Below are 19,022 nucleotides of genomic sequence, written 5' to 3'. Positions count from 1 at the left end.
AACAAAGGGCATGTGGTCTTGAACAACTACTCATAACAGAAACAATGTAAAAAAAATTGAAAAAAAGTAATTAAATATGTTGCAAGCCTGCCTTACAGGTTCTGGTGGTAAGAACTTTAAACCAACTAAAGAGTTGTGCATGGTAAGGTGTAGTCTCGGTGAAAGGTCTGTATCGAGCTCAACCATGGATATTGGTCTCATATCAATGACTATCATATTCAGGATGCTCTCTGTTAGTACTTTAGCCATTAAGGGAGTGCATGAACCTCTTCTCATGACAAACTCATCAAAATGCCTTTGCTTATAGGAGCACTATTTAAAAAAAGATGTATATTAGTTCACAATTTAAAGGTCATATATGTTTATCACAATAAAATACCTATAAGAAATTATCAGATTACCTAAAAGTTAAGAAAAATTTTATATTTTTTCAGTATAATATAAAATGACACATTTGATAGTAGATTAAAGCATTTTACTGTTCATAAATAATGCTAGTATAAACAAAAAGCAAGGTTTTTTTTTTTAATTCAAAGCAGGTTTAGTGAAGTAAATTATACATAAATGTATAGCAGTGGCCTAACACCATGGTGATAGGCCCCGGTGCAAATATTTGCATATCAAGACCACATTTTTCAGAAATTAGTTTTTGTTAAATTATCCCAAATCAATGAGAAAAAGAACAGGTTTGATAATAGATCAAATCAAATAAAGAATGCCTTTTCCCTTATTTCAAGGGTAGCAAAAATTAGGAATCAATCCAGAAGGATTACAGACATAGGTGCACATATTTCACACATGTGAGGTTACAAGTGCATTGTTTTAAATCCCACTTCAAAACAAAGAAAATCTGTACTCACTCATTAGAAGTGCATGTGTGTCAATCCACTCACTGAAATTTTGCCAGTTTCGTACTACTTTCACTCATGCATCTAGGGTTTCCCCCAGAAAACTTGCTAAGCCTGGTGGCAGAGAAGCCCCCCAGCGGCCCACCGTGTTTTTGTGAGAAAAAAATAATTTTAAAAGTTGAGAGGAATTTTGAAATTATTACTATTATGTGTTATTATAAGATTTTTTTTTTTTTCTTTCTTTGCACATGCTGTCAAAGGTCAACACTACAAGTCCAATCTTTTTAAGACAGCAGTGCATGTTTTGTTATTGCTATTAAATAAATGAATTTATTTTATTGCATAATTGTGACCATCACCAGCCCTCCCTAAGGAATAGTAAGAAACACTTTTTTATAGGAAGGGTATAAAAATGGAGAGCAGTGTTACACCAAGGTGTGGGGGGAGGGGACAGGGAGGAGAGGAATGGAAAGGGTGAGGAAGAGTTGATTATTTTAAAGTGAGAGTGAGAAACCTAAGAGGAACATTATCCAAGGTGAAGATCCACATTTGCAGTGTGGATGTGGACTGTGTCTGCTCTGATCAACAGGTATGGCTGCAGCTCGGCTGTTTGTGTGTGAGGAGCAACTGTGAACTTCTTACTGTCCTCTCAGCAATGAGTGATACGTGCTTTCATGTCTCTAAAACATCAGAAACCTTTCCAAATACACAGTATAAAATCCCTACATTTGTCACTAGTTTCTATGAAAAAACAGTCTCAATCAATTCCACCGCTTGCGCTTTTGCTCTAGTATTCACAAGAAGACCAGTAAAAAAAATTTCAGGAGGGGAGGAGGGAGTGTCTCACAAGTCTACATACTGCATCTTTAACATTCATTGGTGTTTCATGCCTAAAACAAGGGTAGAAGTAGAATCAATTTGAGGTTTAAAGATTCACAGCATTACGAATAACTTAATGAGACTAGAAAATACAAGTCCAATTGAAGCTGCAAGCAGCGTTGAATGGGCCGTCGCAACCACACGCATGTCGGGACGTGGCAGAAATTTTAAAGTGTTGCGACGTAGCTGACCATTTTCATGGATTATACCACAAACTTTCCTGCAATGTTCTGTGCAAATATAATTCCTTAGATTTCCTTTTACCAATAGGTGGCGCTATGACTATCAATGACGGTTGGGTTGAACCATAACTCGTTTTTTTGGCTTAAAAATGAAAGCTGCTACAGTTAATTAGCATCTACTTAGCTCTACAAACTCTTAATAACTTCCATAAGCGTAGCACATCATCCAAGTGAACAGGTTGCTAAGAGGAATATTTCAATCTATAAAGATTCAACTTTGTTGACCACTCCCCTGTTGGCTGTGTCATGGTTGTCATGGTAGCCGTGGTAACCATTGAGTATGGTCTGGTGACAACAGGGGGTGAAATGGGGGCTGGGGGGGGCTTCGGGCTCGGAGGTGGGCCTCTAATCAGAAAAAAGACGAATAATGTCTATTTTTGAATTATCTGAAAATCTAACAAAAACAAACAATTTATATGATTTATTTCTTCTTCTTGTTCAACGGCAGTTGCTAATTTTCCAGAGCATCATTTCAAAGCAAGTTTTTTTTAAAATCACTATTATCTCAACCAACTACAGTGCATATCAAATCCAATAACGCTACATAAACACAAACAAATGATTAAAGTCTATTATTTACTAAAGGTTAAAATCACTGCAACAATCACAAAGCTAATCTCTGAGGAGTAAATTGTGATCTTACACTGTGACAACATTCCTCTGAACTATTTTACGACACAGTTAAAAACAATAACCACATTGTACAACGTGACTTTCTTACTTACTCAAAACAATCATGTTCAGTATTGTCATGTGGCTACAAGGAAGCCTCTATTTCATTATCATTCACTTGAGTGCTAAAGAAACCCAAATAACAATTAATACGAGTTATTTACAGATCCTGGCTGGAAACTATGATTGTTGACTAACCATAATAACATTTAAAAAGACCAGAGTCTGCAGCTATAGCTACTAGCAAGCAGCAGCACGTTACGAAGCGAGGGTTGCCGGTTCAAGCCTCACCTGGGCCGTCACTGTGGGATGTTGAGCAAGTCCCTTAACCCCGAACTGCTCCCCAGGCACCGCAAAAAAATGGCTGCCCACTGCTCCTCAGGGATGGGTTAAATGCAGAGGACGAATTCCATTAATGTAATAACATTACATGGCCAATTAAAGGTGAAAGCCCCGATTTAATTAATAAGTTAACATACAAAAACACCAGGAAATTATATTTTAGATTTATATCTTTGTCCCTCCAGCTGCTGGCTTGGACTGGCATCGGTCGTAATGCATCATGGGGCGGTTGAGTGTACTGCGTAGTGTGCCCACTAGGTGCCTACTATGTAGACCTAAAAAATGTCCCAATAAAGTGTTCATCCAAGTATTTATAATGTTTTTTTTTAAAAAAAAAAATTTACTATACAGATCTTTTATTGAATATGCCCTGTGTATGACTGGTGTTCATAACATGGTCACAGGTGTGTTTTGAAGGCTGCAACATTACACTCAAGGCTGAATAAATATTGACAGTCAGAGAGACAGCTCGTCTCTATTAGTCCAATCCAATCTGACACAAGGGGTCCTGCACATCACCACCACGTTTACCAAGGCAGCAGTCCTCATACGACCACTGCATCACACCCTATTACACATTGCAGCTCAGCCCAAAAAGATGTCCTTTTAAAAATGTGTGATTGAAAAAGAGGAGTTTATTGGCAGAGGAATACACTTCAGAATCAGAATTGGAATCAGAATCCTTTATTAATGACCACACAACAGAGTTGGTGGAATTTATTTTTGGTACATCACATCATGTTCACATCTCCTGTGTCAGTTACATACAGATATTTAAACAATGCAACATTACATCATTTAAGGCACTTTATGCGTTTGTTTAGTGTCTGTATGGCAGTGGAGAAAAAACTCTTCTTAAATTTGCTGAGGTGAGCAAAAAATGAAGAAACTGTAAAAATGTGGATGAAAAAGAAACTGGTTGGGAGGGATGGTGGGCTCTTAGAATCTTCTAAATAAGGTCACACACATTCATGGGCATCTCTTCCACGACGGTGTTGTAGAATGTCTCAATATTTTTCAGGATGTGCTGATCGTCCTTAGTCACCAGGTTGATGGCTACACCTTTCCTGCCAAAACGACCACCTCGACCAATCCTGTGAATGTAGCTTTCCCTGTTGGTTGGCAGGTCGTAGTTGATAACCAGGGACACCTGCTGAACATCAATACCTCTGGCCAGCAGGTCACTGGTAATAAGTATGCGACTGGAACCAGAGCGGAACTCCCGCATGATCAGGTCTCTCTCCTTCTGAGCCATGTCACCATGCAGGGCAGATACTGTGAAGTCTCTGGCGTGCATCTTCTCAGTAAGCCAGTCTACTTTCCTCTTGGTGTTGATGAAGATGACTGCTTGTGTGACGGTCAGGGCTTCATACAGATCACACAGTGTGTCCAGCTTCCACTCCTCTTTCTCCACATTGATGTAGAACTGACGAATACCCTCCAGGGTCATCTCCTCCTTCTTCACAAGAATGCGGACGGGGTCACGCATGAATTTCTTGGTGACTTCCAAAACATCAGCAGGCATCGTGGCAGAGAGGAGGACAACCTGTGTGCTGCTCGGCAGTTTCTGGAAGATGTCGTAAATTTGATCCTTGAACCCAACACTCAACATCTCGTCAGCTTCATCCATTACCAACATTTTGATGTTCTGAGATGAAATTTTTTTACGAGTCAACATGTCAAAAACACGCCCAGGGGTTCCCACCACGATCTGAGGAGTTTTTGCCTGCAGCTTCAGGACCTCATTGTGGATGCTGGTCCCTCCAATGCAGCTGTAGCAGCTGACTCCCATGTAGTCACCCATGGCCAGGACCACCTTTTGGATCTGCAGAGCCAGCTCCCTGGTAGGAGCCAGGATCAGAGCCTGAGTGGCCTTCAGATCCACATTGATCTGCTGAAGAATCGAAATGGCAAAAGTGGCCGTCTTTCCAGTTCCAGACTGGGCCTGAGCTATCACATCGTAACCCTTGATAGAAGGTAAAATAGCTCTTTGCTGAATTGCAGAAGGCTTCTCAAAACCATAGGCGTAAATTCCTCTGAGGAGATCTTCATGAAGGTTCATCTCATCAAAACTGTCCGTGATCTGGTTCCAGTTACTCTCAATGATTCCTTCCGGCTCCATGCCCTCGGGGCTACTGTATCTGTTATAATGTTCAGCAGACATGATTCAAAACAAAGGCTTTCTCGCGTATGTAAGCTTTGCAGACTTTCAAACTACTGACTAGTGATCACTCCAAGTGACTGTGGCTGTGATCGAATTCGTGTTCTATTTAACATCACAGCCGCGCCTATGTCTCCGAGCAGCCAATCAACGCCCTCCCTAATGTGACGTCACAGTGTGACGTTTCTATCGCTTCCTCCATTTTCCCGGTCGTAGCACATGGTACCTCACCGGCCCAGTTAAGACATCCGCGTCACTGCCGCGAAACTGCTGAATTTCTGAGGCATTCTTTGTTTGCAGTTGTGTTAAATGCATGACACGATGGATATGGTGGACGACCCTGAGTATGATGAGGAAGAGCCCTCCTTTAGCGACCCGGAGGACTACGTAGACGACGTCGATGATGACGGTGAGTGGTGGCAGGAAAGAGGCCGGCTTTCTGGCCTACTGCTAATGGTTAGCTTTCAAGAACTGATCGCTTTACTAACTGTTAACAAGGTCGATTTTCAAAAGACACATTTCTAAACATCTTTTTGTGGAGGCTCAGTGTTTTACTCAAAACTATATCCAGTGTGTCAGGCGCCGTCAGTAGCTCACCCAGACAGACCAGAGCCTCTGTCTGTGGCCTGCTCTGTAACATGGACCGGTCCTCTGTCCAATGAGACATACTGAAGGCTGCCATTTCTACCGTGGAGGCTAATTAAAATGTAAATGAAACTTAATGTATAAACAACATATTGCTCAGTTTTACACCGAGAGCAACATTTGTATAAAGGCCTGTTAAAAATTCATTTTATCTCAAGTTTTTTTTAAAGCAGTATCAGTTCTTCCCTGAGTCAGAAATAGGATGTAAATATTTAAAATGTTTAAACTGAAATCAATAAAACCTACATTCACACTTTAACTACACAATTAAAGAAAAATGGTAAACGGTAAGATCTTTATTAAGTTTTTCCATAAGATTTTTCTACTAATTTTTACAGTCACGGAGAACAAAAAAGAAAAATGATGTTGGTCCAACCAATGCAATGAAAGAGCACACATTTTCCACCTGGGAGAAAAAGTTTAGATTTAGCTGATGAGGAAGAAGAACAATACATTTTATGAGTCATTGTGTAAATCACTGTAGCAAAATAAAATCAAACGTGAAAAGCTCAGGAATTGTGACCAGTAATCACATGTAAACAGTCTTGAAGGAATGACTTAAACCAGAAGGGTGCAACATTTTAGCGAGCACAGTGGGATTTCACAATGGTTGTCAAACATTCACATCACCTTTACACCGTTACTTTAAATTTAGTTTTTCTTTTTTACTGTTCAGTGCAAATGCAAGAAGAAATAATGATAGTTTTGATAGCACATAGCGAGAGTAGACACTTGCTTTACATTCCATTGTATGTCAAAATCCATTAGGACCAAACAGTTGTTCTGCCAACAGAGTTAATCTTCTTATAACTATTCAACAAGCGAAGTCTACTTTTTAAAAAGCTATTGTACACCTACGAGACTACCAACTGTCTGAGGAACTCTTGTTCTGCTGTCGTTTAGTAGGAACTGCTCTGAGCCTCTACTTCATAGCTTAATGCTCATGTTTGTAAGTGATACGTGGTCATTTGAACTTATCTCTGGGTGTGTTTCACCATATGTGAAGTGAGCAAATCTACCATCAGCACAGCCTCACTTGATGGTGGCTCAACGATTTGAGGACAAAATAAGGTTTTATTATGATTTTCGTTGCTTGTTATTGATGAAAACAATTGAAATGACATTTAGACATTCCAATCCACCTTCTTGCCTACCACTGAATAATACATTTAATACACCATAATAATAGAGGTCTGATCTGACCAATATAAATAGATGGAAACTCAAAGTTAGAGATGTTCCTATACAACTTTTTCCACTTTCGATATGATACTGATATTGCCACCTTGCATATCGGCCAATACCAATACGATATCAGCACGAATCATACATACCTTATTACTTATTTTGTAGTGTGGAATGTTAGAAAAGGCTTGATCAAGTGATGTTACTCAGAACAATATCGGACAGATATCCGATATCAATATCGGATCGAGACACCTCTACTAAAAGTAGTGATTAACGTTGTCAGTGAAACACAACTATTTTTTCTTCTTTTGTTAAAAAAGAATGATTTTCATTTCAATGTCAAATGTTTCAGCAATAAAATTGTCAAAACCTCAATATTACTTGGTATTTAACTGTTAAATAAGTTTGTTATATTAAGTTTATCAAAGGCCTCTGAATTTAATCGTAGTGGACTTCTAGACATTAGCAAATACCATTGTCCAAAGAATCTATTTTAAATTTGTCATGAAACTTTCAATTTATGCTCCTAAATGATACATTTTATACATAGTATGTTGGTTGAAAGATATCAGTTAATGTTTTCTTTCTCTATCATCACACAGACAATATAATAACTACTATTAAAAATCCCAATTTAAAAACATGTTTTTGGACTGAAGGAGGAAACCAGTTAAAACTTAAACCTTAAAGTTTTACTCAATGGTTTTATGGCAGTAATTGTGACTGTGGTGTCCGACATATGAATTGCAAAATGTGCAAAGAATGAACCTTACTTATGTTTACTGAATCAATCTTTATTTATAAAAAGCACTTTTCATACAAAAAATGGAGTCCTAACTGTAACGGTGAAAGTGAACTCCATACAAATGTAAAGTGGTCAATATAACTACTGTGTTACCAGTGTGATTAGATCAATATAACTGACCATGTATCATTGTCTCTTTCTTCAGAGCTACTGGGTGATATCCTGCGGGAGAAACCTCAGGAGGCTGATGGCATCGACTCTGTGGTCGTGGTGGACAACGTCCCTCAGGTGGGACCAGAGCGTTTGGAAAAGCTCAAAAATGTCATACACAAGATCTTCTCAAAATTTGGCAAGATCACGACTGAGTTTTACCCAGAGGCTGATGGCCTGACCAAAGGGTAGTCTCCGTTTGCTTTTTCACCCGCTGAATGACGTGCACATAGGTTATACTAATATATTTATATTTTTGTAGATACATCTTCTTGGAATATGCGGCCCCTACGCAAGCTCTTGAGGCAGTGAAGAACGCAGATGGATACAAACTTGACAAACAACACACGTTCAGGGTCAATCTGTTTACAGATTTTGATAAGTACGTATAAAATATATTTGGCATTAATGAAAAAAAAACAAACCCAGCTATGGTATATGGATAGGTTGACAAGCTGGGATTGTTTTCCTCAGGTACATGAACATCAGTGATGAGTGGGAAACACCAGAGAAGCAACCTTTCAAAGACTTTGTGAGTATTTTTGCATTTGAAAGTCATTAAAACAGCTGATTAAGTGTTTTGAACCACATGAACTCGATGCGTCTCCTTGTAGGGAAATATGCGTCATTGGATTGAGGACCAAGATTGCCGTGACCAGTACAGCGTGATCTTCGAGGCTGGGGAAAGGACGGCCATTTTCGCCAACGATGCTAAAGAGCCGATAACCTTTGAAGAAAGGGCGGTACGTTGCTAACGCTTAGTTTGTGCTTCTGTTGTATCAAACATAAATGTCCTGTACTAATTTTTATGTACAGTAATGAATTTGTTCCTTGTCACAGCGTTGGACAGAAACATATGTGCGCTGGTCCCCTAAGGGCACTTATTTGGCCACTTTTCATCAACGAGGCATTGCTCTTTGGGGCGGCGAGAAATTTAAACAGATTCAAAGGTTCAGCCATCAAGGAGTGTCTCTCATCGACTTCTCACCGTGTGAAAGGTAATTTAGACGCACTGTTCTAATCCATTATTCACCTTCTATATCGACTGCCTAATCTTTTCAAACTTGTAATTTGGTTTTATTGTTAGTTTAGTGCAGTGGTCACCAACCTTTCTGAAATTGAGCTACTTCATAGGTACTGTATAGTCCAAAGGGCTACCAGTTAGAAGAGAGCTTCTTAAATACTACATTTTTATGGTTTCACTTTAATTAGAGGCTAAGTTAATAAGGAAGGCTAGCAGTAACTTAAAAAGGTTGGAAATGTTTAAGTTTCAACATTTAACACTTTATTTTTCCTAATTTATTCAACTGTTTCATTTTCTGCATTAAATGGATAATCCCCATGTTGCTGTTTTACTAGCTACAAACAAACTTTTAACTAATTGCAACATTTGTAAAGTCCACCTTGCATTTTAAAAAATATATATTTTATTCATATCATTATTACATCTAACATACTACAACCCATATACCAAATCTGCAGCATTTAAAAACATTTGTTTTGGTTAATTTAATACTAAAACTATCATGTGCAGCAGTATTTAACTCTATTAAGTACCATCTAAATTTGCCGTCTGTATTTATTTTTGTGAGTTTGAATCCTGGAAAGTAAATCAGATTTTAGAAGGAGCTCATTGGTGACTAGAGCTCCTGGGGGCCACCTCACATGGTCCATGAGGGCTGCCTGGTGCCCGCGAGCACCGTGTTGGTGACCCCAGGTTTAGAGCTTAACATTTTGGGTGATGTTGCAAGGAGTGGGTCATTCTGAAGATGTTGAGTGGATTTTTAAGCCTTTACGTAAATGTCAGTCACTGCCAGATGTTTGTTAGAGTGTTTACAAAGGAAATGACGTTGATCCTGTCATGTTTAGCCCTTGTTAAAAGATGTGCATTTAGCCTCTTCATTGTCAATGATGTCAGATTTATTAGTTGGGTAATAATGTCTTTTTTTTTTTTAGGTACGTAGTGACGTTCAGCCCACTGATCGACACCAAGGAGGACCCACAGGCGATCATCATCTGGGACATTCTGACTGGACAAAAGAAGAGGGGTTTCCACTGTGAAAGCTCTGCCCATTGGCCCATATTCAAGTGAGTACACTTGCATTGAAATAGAGCTGGGTGATAAATATTTTTCTCAATATGGCGATATTTGATATAGATCTTAATATTTTTTCTCAACAAAGTCTATTATTAGTTAGTAAGATGATTCTGGGTCAAATTCACCTGTGCACAATAACAAACAGCCAGTCCAAAATCAACATATGCAACTTTTGTCTTTGTCTTTCATAATGGACAGCAGGTGTGAGTAGATTATGTAGTATGGTTTTCATTAGGGTATGTCTTAAAGGGGCCATATGTAGCAATTTCTGCCACCACCAGGAGGCAATACGCCTTTGAGGCGTCTAGTCTGCTGGAAATTAAAAAGAAGAAAAATCCTCCACTCTGAAGCTCTCAAGGCGTCAACTGGACGACTACAAGTGTATTTTTATTTCAGAAGATAACATCTTCAAGTATTTCACCTCCAAGTGAACCAGTAATAATCCTGCTCCCAGCAGAGGCTGAGAAGAATCAGTTCACGCCCGAGATGGCCTAGTTTAGGGCTGGGCGATATGGCCTTTTATAAATACCGCGATATTTTTAGGCCATGTCACGATACACGATATATATCTCGATATTTTGCATTACCCTTGAATTAACACTTTGATGCACAAAATCACACCAGTATGATGATTCTATATGTCTACATTAAAACATTCTTGATCATACTGCATTAATATATGCCAATTTTAAACTTTCATGCAAAAAAGGGGATATCACAACTAAAACAAAGTTGACATAACTGTATTTATTAAACAGTGAGTGGCTCAAACATAAAATTGTCAACAGAAAGTGCACGTTCTGTGCAAAATTGTCACAGAGACATTTCAAAACAAGACATTAGTGCAGGATGCAACTCACATGGCATTTCAAAACACAAAATTAAAGTGCACGTTTTGTACATAATGCCACTACAATATTTTAAAACAAATAGTGCCCTTTTGTGCATGTTGTCATTAAGATGATGTAGCCAATTGTACATTTACTGTTGGTTAATAAATTTTTTCTCTGAGATTAGTTTCTAGGTTCAAGTGTGAGTTGGGAATGATTACTAAGATGTGCAGAGAATAGACAGACAATTTGTTGTTTATAGAAAATAAGTACCACGGATTTATTATATTACAGAAAATAATAATAAACAAAAGTGGTCTCAAAACAGACTCCAGTTCACCCGCTGGGATTTAGCTCAGTTCATAAGGCGTCACAGCCTGGGGAAAAAAAATAGTTCCACTCAAACGAAAAATGAAGTCAGTCCTACCACCCTGGTAGGACTGAAGTTCGTTGGGTTGGTCCACTGGAAGAGAACCTAATTAAATAAAGTTGATCCTACCACCCTGGTAGGATTGAAGTTCGTGCGTTCCTGGTAAGAGGATCGGTGCGGCGGTCCTACCGCTCTGGTAGACCTGCAGTTCACCGTCCACTACGTCATCTCCGTGGGTAGTTCACCATCTTTAGATCCATGGGGGGTTTAAAAAACCTGGCCGATGCAATCTGAGTCGCCTATACAAAGTCCTCCGTTCTGCTGCCAATCGCTCCTTTTGTCAGGTGCAAGGCACAACCGCTGGTCTGCACAGTTAGTAAAGTGCTGTCTGCTGAGCACCGGGTGTGCGTGCTACCGTTCATATGCTGCGTTTTCAGCTGCTGCTTGATCGTTTCCCGTATTCAAGCCTTCTCCTCCCGTATCTCATGCTTCCTGTTTATACTAGGATACTGGTCTGTGATTGGCTGGCGTGTGTGCGTGTAGATGAGTGACGTCAGTGCAGTCTATTAGTGCGGTGAAATAATATTGTATATAAATAACTGAAGAGTAGATGTTATAATAAATTTACTTCTGCTAAATATAATATAATTAAATAATATAAATATAATACATTTCTTTATGACGTGGGTTACAATGACATTTAAAAAAAAAAAAAAAAGTCCGCGAGTTTAACGGTATGGTCATTTTCAACACCGCACAGACTACAAGCTGCGATATATCGAGTATATTCGATATATCGCCCAGCTCTAGCCTAGTTCAGGGACTGCTCTGCTGTAAGTAGGCTTATACTCACCCAACCGGTGGGAAAAAAGGTACTACAGGTTGGCCAGGCCCACAATATTTATTAATGTATATGTAACTATGTAATCTTGAAAAAAAAATCACATATGGCATGACAGCCGAGGACAAATTTCCTATCACTCAAATTTTGATTTTAGGTATTTCAGACATTTAAAAGTAAAAAATTCACAATAATTCCACATATGGCCCCTTTAAGGGGCACGAAGCGATCCAAATAACTGAGCCATTGTAAAACGACGTAGGCCCTTTATTTAAGAGGAGGAGCCACGTTAACTCATGGTAAGAGAGAGAGCTGGTGTGTGTAAATGCAACCAGTGTGATGACATGCCGAAAGCTTCAGGTGAGACTAAAACAGTGATTTTGTGTGAGAGATGGGGGCGGCGACTCAAACTGTTATTGAATGCAAAATACATTTTGAGAATAAATGTAAATCGTTTTAGGTGATATTATAATTTTTGAAATCTTCTAAAGTATTAATCCTGATATATTGTAAATCTTGATATACTGTATCATCCAGCTCTAAATTGAAGTTAAACAAGTACCTAGCTTACACATGTTGTAACATGTTTGTTTACAGATGGAGCCATGATGGGAAATTCTTTGCCCGGATGACTCCAGACACACTGAGTATCTATGAGACTCCTGTAAGCTGCATTTCAAATGATATGCTATGGTTGAATTGGACATTACTTTAATAATAAAGATAACTGTTCTGTTTCAGTCAATGGGCTTGTTGGACAAGAAGAGTCTGAAGATTAATGGGATCAAGTAAGGATATGTTTGTTAACCTCACAATGGTACAGTTACTGTGCAGTGGCATTGATTGTTGTGTAAACCTGCAGGGACTTCTCCTGGTCTCCTGGTGACAACATCTTGGCGTTCTGGGTCCCTGAGGACAAGGACATCCCAGCAAGAGTGACCCTGATGCAGATGCCCTCCCGTCACGAGATTCGTGTCCGCAATCTATTCAACGTGGTCGACTGCAAGCTGCACTGGCAGAGAAATGGGGACTATCTGTGTGTTAAAGTGGACAGGACTCCAAAAGGAACGCAGGTAAACTATATAAGAGACGACTGCTCACAACTTTTTTTTGTTTTGTTTTTTTCCTTCTCACTTTTGAAATGTCTTAAACTCTTTTCCAGGGTGTTGTTACAAACTTCGAAATCTTCCGTATGAGAGAGAAGCAGGTTCCTGTTGACGCGATGGAGATGAAGGGTAACGATGTGCACGTTTGTAATAGAAATAAAAAAGTAAGCATTTGATCCTGATAAAACTGATGTGAAGTCCGTTGTTGATTTCTTCCAGAAAGCATCATAGCATTTGCATGGGAGCCCAATGGGAGCAAGTTTGCTGTTCTCCATGGAGAGTCTCCCAGAATCAACGCTTCCTTTTATAATGTCCGGAACAATGGCAAAATTGACCTTCTCAGTGAGTAGAAGAGACTCGGGTTCATACAGACTATCTTCTTTGTAGTTTATCACTGATGGTGAAAGCTTTTCTTTTTCAGAGATGTTTGACAAGCAGCAGGCTAACAGCATATTCTGGAGCCCACAGGGACAGTTCCTGGTGCTGGCTGGACTCAGGAGGTCAGTTTTAAACTTTGATGCTCGACAAATACTTAGAGCCACTGATGAAAGTCAAATATACTTTTCTGACACCTCGTATGAGAGCTAAGCTCCTGATTCCAATGCAGATCTGAGGTTCTTAAAGTATTACATCCTCATTGTTCATGTTCTTTGAATGTGTGTGTAATCTTTGTGTGTGTGTGTTTGAATCTGCAGTATGAATGGGGCTCTTGCTTTTGTGGACACTTCAGACTGCATCATGATGAACATCGCAGAGCACTACATGGCCTCTGATGTGGAGTGGGACCCCACAGGCCGCTATGTCGTCACTTCCGTCTCCTGGTGGAGCCACAAGGTTTGAAACATGACAAACGCTTTGCACTTTAAAGCAGGCTGAGGTTGTTGTTTTCCTTTGACACCTTTTCTCTCCTTTTTGCGTCATAGGTGGACAATGCGTACTGGCTGTGGACGTTCCAGGGTCGCCTCCTTCAGAAAAACAACAAAGATCGCTTCTGTCAGTTGCTCTGGAGGCCCAGACCTCCAACCCTGCTCAGTGCAGATCAAATCAAGGTATTGTTTAACAAGTGTTGTATGAGAAAAAACACTGATAAAATACGATTTACTGACATCTTTGAGAGCCTTCACAGCTCCTGTGACTGCTTTGATTTGATGTTTACAGCTATATTTATTATGCACATAAGCAGCACATTGATAGATCAGCAGCTCAAGCTTTTTGTCATGTTGCTCTAATACATTTTGGTTTAGTTAAAAAAACAAAAAAAATCTTCTCTTGCAGAATATCAAAAAAGATCTGAAGAAATACTCAAAGATCTTCGAGCAAAAGGATCGTTTGAGTCAGTCCAAGGCTTCAAAGGTTTGACCTTTTTTCTTTCCACGTTTTTTTATTGTATTAAATTTGTAATTGAGGATGAAAATGGTCCCTTTAGGATCTTACAGATTGTTCTGGAGATATTGTGGTTAACCAACTTACAAATATGGATGTTTCCTGATTGTTAAAGCATAAAACAGTCCATCTCTATAATAAAAAAAAAGTTCAAATAATTTGTTAGAAGTATTTAGTACAGAAATAACAAATAATTTGGTTATTTGAGGTTTAGATATATTACTTTAAAATCAGAAATGTTATAAAATGTTTGATATTTTAAAATTGTCTTCACTTTTGATTACCAACCTAATTCCTAGGTCGGCCTAATTTTGATTATTTTAATGAGTTGTGGTTGTTCTTTGTAGTGAGGAATTGAGACAGTACTCGATGCTTTGTAGTGCAAGTTGTTTGTTTTTTCACTCACAATTGTGCAGAGCTTAGCTAAATGTTGTAGGGTGTTTCAGTGGGATGGCATTAGCATTGGGAGACTGTTGCTTGCTTTTAAACTCAGTTTTGTTATTTAGCAGTAATGAACAACTCTTTGTGTCCCTGAGAGTAGGAGCTCGTAGACAAGCGTAGAACCATGATGGAGGAGTACCATCGCTACAGGGAGACGGCACAGCAGGTCTACCAGGAACAGAAGACCATCCGCCTGGAGCTCAGAGGAGGTACAAGCTGCTACTTTCTACCACCCAATCCACACTCCCCTAAGTCTCCAGCAGTTCTAATTGGTCTTTGTTGCAGGAGTGGATACTGATGAATTGGACAGCAATGTGGACGACTGGGAGGAGGAGACCATTGAGTTTTTTATCAACGAAGAAATCATTCCTCTTGGAGATCTGTAGTCTGCTACGCAGGTAACCTGGAACTCTAATTCTAAACCGACATTTGTCATTTGTGGCTTAATTTAGGAAAATAGTTTTTAAAGCTGACTTTGTCTAAAATATGTAACCTGCTCCCTCTCTTAGCCCATCTATTTTTGTGTGGAGGGGAAAAAACTCGTTGATTGGAGGACGACAACAACCACAGGATTTGGGGACTTCGTCCCAAGCCTTAACATTTAACTTTAGTGACATCATCAGAGCACGCCCTGCCAATCTGCCACATTACAGCTGAAGAGGATCTTCACAGTTGTTTCCGTCATCTGGCCCATTGCTTCTCTCCAGGGAACTGACCGCTTCTTTGCTATTCTGAAGTGAACTCTGTCTCTTATTGGACTTCTTTCATCACGAGGTCACCTTTGAACTGGTTTCATTATGGGACTTGGTTACTACAGTGCTATACCACGGCAAGGTGGACTTATGACTAAACGAGTAGCTTTGTTAATAAATGTCCTGATGTGGCACAATGTTGGCTTATATCCTCCTCCTTTCAGACTAGGCTTTCACACAGGGAGGGGGTGCGCAGCAGGAATAACTTTGAATAAACATTCAAATTACCAACTGACTTTGTCTGTTTGCTTTTTTTTTTTAAAGGAGGTAGATGTAGCACATCATCCTAACAAACATGTTTCTGGATGGTGAGAGGAAGCTGAATAACTTAAAGTGGCAAAAAAACTCAAGCATGGGGAGAACATGCAAACTCCACACAAAGGACCTACATATCCACCTTGGGGCAAGTTCCCATGGTGTAAAGTAGATGTACAACTCACTGCAATGCTAATGAATAGCATCAACTGTTAAAGAATTATTGGAAAAAGTAATTGTGTACAATAAAGCAAAATTTATATTTATTAATGTGTAATTATTCCTGAGCCTTGTGGTTAAAACAATCTTTTAAAAACTAAATAGTCTATTCAGTTCATTTGTATGTTGTTTTGTAAAAATTGGCAAGTGACATAAGTTTCTTTTTAGTTTTATCTCTGGTTTTAAACGAACTATTTCGTTTTGCATTTGTTTCCCCAAGTTAAGTTAAGATAAATGTGTATATTAAAAAAATAGCTCAATTATTCATTTGTTCACCTCAATGACAGCCACTGGAGAACCTTAGAATGACCAGAATAATTTACTGAAACAATAGATAAGGCAGGTGTTGAACGACATCCTAAAGATGGATATAAAATTACATGTGCAACAGTTTAGGAAGAAATGATTAATGAAGCATTACTGGGAGACTGATGATAGAACTGGTTTCCTGATGATAATGATTTGGTTCCTGAAACTCCTGGTGAAATGACAAACGTAACCAAACCTATTTGTCCACCTAATTGTTGTGCTTACGGTGGATTTTAGGTTTAATGTGTTGGTGTAGAGCTTAAATGCTATAAATTGTGTGTAACTGTTCAAATACTGGTGAAGCCAATGCTGAAATCATTGCTCGTTTGGATGTGATAATATATGTTGTAAAAGTGGACTGGGGTTGATTTCATACTGCAGAGATTACTATTTTTCTTACAATTCACCAACTCCTCAAACATGTATAAGTCAATGTCAGAGTTTCAAACCTACAGTTGACTTTGTGGTTTTGAAGTATGTCATCTCAATCATAGTTGTGTGTTCCTCTTCTATTCTTGTAAACTGCTGGTCTGTCATTAAGACCAGTGTTTAGACTGGACTGGCTTTTTTATGGCTTTGAACAAAAGTTTATGGTGGAATAAATCTGATGTGCTTGTAAAAATAAATAAATGAAACTACTTTTCTAAAGAATAACTACTTAATGGTTTAAATCAAGATTGCACAACTTATCTCAGCGGGGGCTACAAAAATGTCAATGTCTGATCTGAGGATCACATCAACCTTTATGTCAGTGTTAGAAATAAACCAATCTGAACATTAATACAGGAAAGAACCAAGGTTTAGTGTGTTTTTGATGTTCTTTTGACTCATTTTGTGTAACGTCTTTTAGTATAGTTTTGTCTTATTTTGTGTGTTGTCTTTTTTTGTGTTTTTGGAATCATTTTGTGTATTTTTTAAGTCAGAATTGTGTTTTTGGAGTCATACTTGTGAAATTTTGTAATTTTGTTGTGGTTATCTATATTTTTCTGTTATTCTTGTAGCAGTCTTGTGTGTTTTTAGAGTAATTTTGTCAATTATTTTTGTCCTTTTGTGTGTTTTTATCATTTGTGTATTTCTGCTGTTGGAATACATTTTTGCATTTACTTTGGGGACTTGTGGCCCCAGGGCTGCCAGTTGCCGGTGTCTGATTCTATGACTCTCCTACTGCTCGGGAACACAATTTTATTATTAACTTATTTTTCAACTAATATGTAAAAGGTTACCTCGTTTAGATATAGCCTACGTATATGTTTAGAACAGGAACTATGCACAATAATAAGATAAGTTTAAACTTGTAAATATGCAGTAGGAACTACTCGCTGGTAAATAAAGCAGTTAATAAACTGCGGAAAACAATTCAACTTTATTTGTATAGCGCAAATTACAACAAAGTCATCTCAAGGCGCTTAACAAAATATAGAGTCCATATTAAGAAAGAAAGAACCCAACAAGACCCACACGAACAAGCATCTGTAGGAAGAAAAAACTCCCTCTTTTTTATAGGAAGAAATCTCCAGCAGAACCAGGTTCAGAGGTGGCAGCCATCCGCTTTGACTTGTTGGGGTTAGTGGACACAAAGGCAAACAGAATAGGACACAAGGATAGTCCATCCAGGTGTTCCAGACAAGTTGAGCCGTGAACCATTGATCAGGAACCACCAGCTCCAGCATCAAGACACCTGAAACTGAAAAGAGAGCCCTCAGAGGGCGAGGAGAAGGCACAGACTGCAGGAAAAACATGATACACTACGATGCACTCGTTCCTAGTGGTATAGGTTAATATTAAACGTCCTCCATGCTTTGAAATACTACCACTACATGTAATATATGGGGTGGACATCAGTGTAAATGATGTGAAGCAGTGTGGGCAGTATGACAATTTATGCAACGAGGGACAGAAGTGGTGGGGTTGTTACAATCTGGCACAACTGTGTCTGACTGGACATCATCCCATTGCAACCCATTAGAGATATATGTAGATGGTGGATCGTGTTTGAATATAATGTTGGTGTTGTACTATATAATCTTAGTTATTAGTTCCTATTTTTTTAGGTTTAGGGCTTTTTTTTCTCCTAGTGGTTAGGTTAACGCTATTATACAGTATATGCTTTAGTAAATAAGTAGGTTTTGAGTTTACTTTTAAAGGTGGAGAGAATAGCAGCTTCTACCAAGACTGGGAGCTGGTTCCAAAGGCGAGGAGCCTGGTAGCTGAACGCTCTGCCTCCTGTTTTACTTCTAGACACTTTTGGAACTTCCAGCAGACTGAGAGTGGAGTGTTTATCCCCAGACGATAGGGCACTAACAGCTCTCTAAGATAAACAGGAGTGTGATCATGTAGAGCTTTGTAGGCTAGGAGGATTTTAAACTCTATTCTAAGATTTCACACTGGGAATAAATATTTGCTCCCTGGTAAAGATAGTAGCGGTACAATGATAAAGTTGGTGATATTACAGCCTGTGCATGCAGTATGATGCTAAATTTACTCTG

The 19,022-nt window shown here is 38.9% G+C and overlaps 2 protein-coding genes and 1 non-coding gene across 3 annotated transcripts; 2 read left to right on the top strand and 1 right to left on the bottom strand.

Moving 5' to 3' along the window:
- Positions 1 to 3,707: 3,707 nt before the first annotated feature.
- On the bottom strand, positions 3,708 to 5,233 carry LOC114470804 (eukaryotic initiation factor 4A-I-like). Its single transcript, XM_028459138.1, has one exon. It carries the CDS (start codon positions 5,145 to 5,147, stop codon positions 3,933 to 3,935), a length of 1,215 nt encoding a protein of 404 aa, XP_028314939.1. The 5' UTR covers positions 5,148 to 5,233; the 3' UTR covers positions 3,708 to 3,932.
- An 81-nt stretch (positions 5,234 to 5,314) lies between these two features.
- Positions 5,315 to 15,988, top strand: eif3ba (eukaryotic translation initiation factor 3, subunit Ba). Its single transcript, XM_028459055.1, has 19 exons — positions 5,315 to 5,553; positions 7,928 to 8,120; positions 8,195 to 8,314; positions 8,407 to 8,464; positions 8,547 to 8,675; positions 8,773 to 8,930; positions 9,889 to 10,020; positions 12,669 to 12,735; positions 12,813 to 12,859; positions 12,934 to 13,144; positions 13,234 to 13,306; positions 13,397 to 13,519; positions 13,599 to 13,677; positions 13,873 to 14,011; positions 14,101 to 14,226; positions 14,453 to 14,530; positions 15,102 to 15,210; positions 15,287 to 15,399; positions 15,511 to 15,988. Exons 1-18 carry the CDS (start codon positions 5,454 to 5,456, stop codon positions 15,385 to 15,387), a joined length of 2,043 nt encoding a protein of 680 aa, XP_028314856.1. The 5' UTR covers positions 5,315 to 5,453; the 3' UTR covers positions 15,388 to 15,399; positions 15,511 to 15,988.
- LOC114472684 (small nucleolar RNA SNORD60) lies at positions 13,714 to 13,795 on the top strand. Its single transcript, XR_003675173.1, has one exon. It is a non-coding gene; the product is annotated as a small nucleolar RNA SNORD60 (small nucleolar RNA).
- Positions 15,989 to 19,022: the final 3,034 nt, after the last annotated feature.

The sequence above is a fragment of the Gouania willdenowi genome, chromosome 1 (genome assembly GCF_900634775.1).
Source record: "Gouania willdenowi chromosome 1, fGouWil2.1, whole genome shotgun sequence".
NCBI classification, from domain to species: Eukaryota; Metazoa; Chordata; class Actinopteri; order Blenniiformes; family Gobiesocidae; genus Gouania; species Gouania willdenowi.
Note: the sequence above shows the minus strand (reverse complement) of the source record. Positions and strands in the feature narration are given on the sequence as shown.

What these genes read in the sequence shown, in the direction of transcription:
- LOC114470804 (XM_028459138.1), bottom strand. Translation starts at nt 5,147, where the DNA reads ATGTCTGCTGAACATTATAACAGATACAGTAGCCCCGAGGGCATGGAG.
- eif3ba (XM_028459055.1), top strand. Translation starts at nt 5,454, where the DNA reads ATGCATGACACGATGGATATGGTGGACGACCCTGAGTATGATGAGGAA. An exon ending in GCTGATGGCCTGACCAAAGG is followed by an intron (nt 8,121 to 8,194) that starts GTAGTCTCCGTT and finishes ATATTTTTGTAG; the next exon opens with ATACATCTTCTTGGAATATG. An exon ending in GTCAGTCCAAGGCTTCAAAG is followed by an intron (nt 14,531 to 15,101) that starts GTTTGACCTTTT and finishes CCCTGAGAGTAG; the next exon opens with GAGCTCGTAGACAAGCGTAG.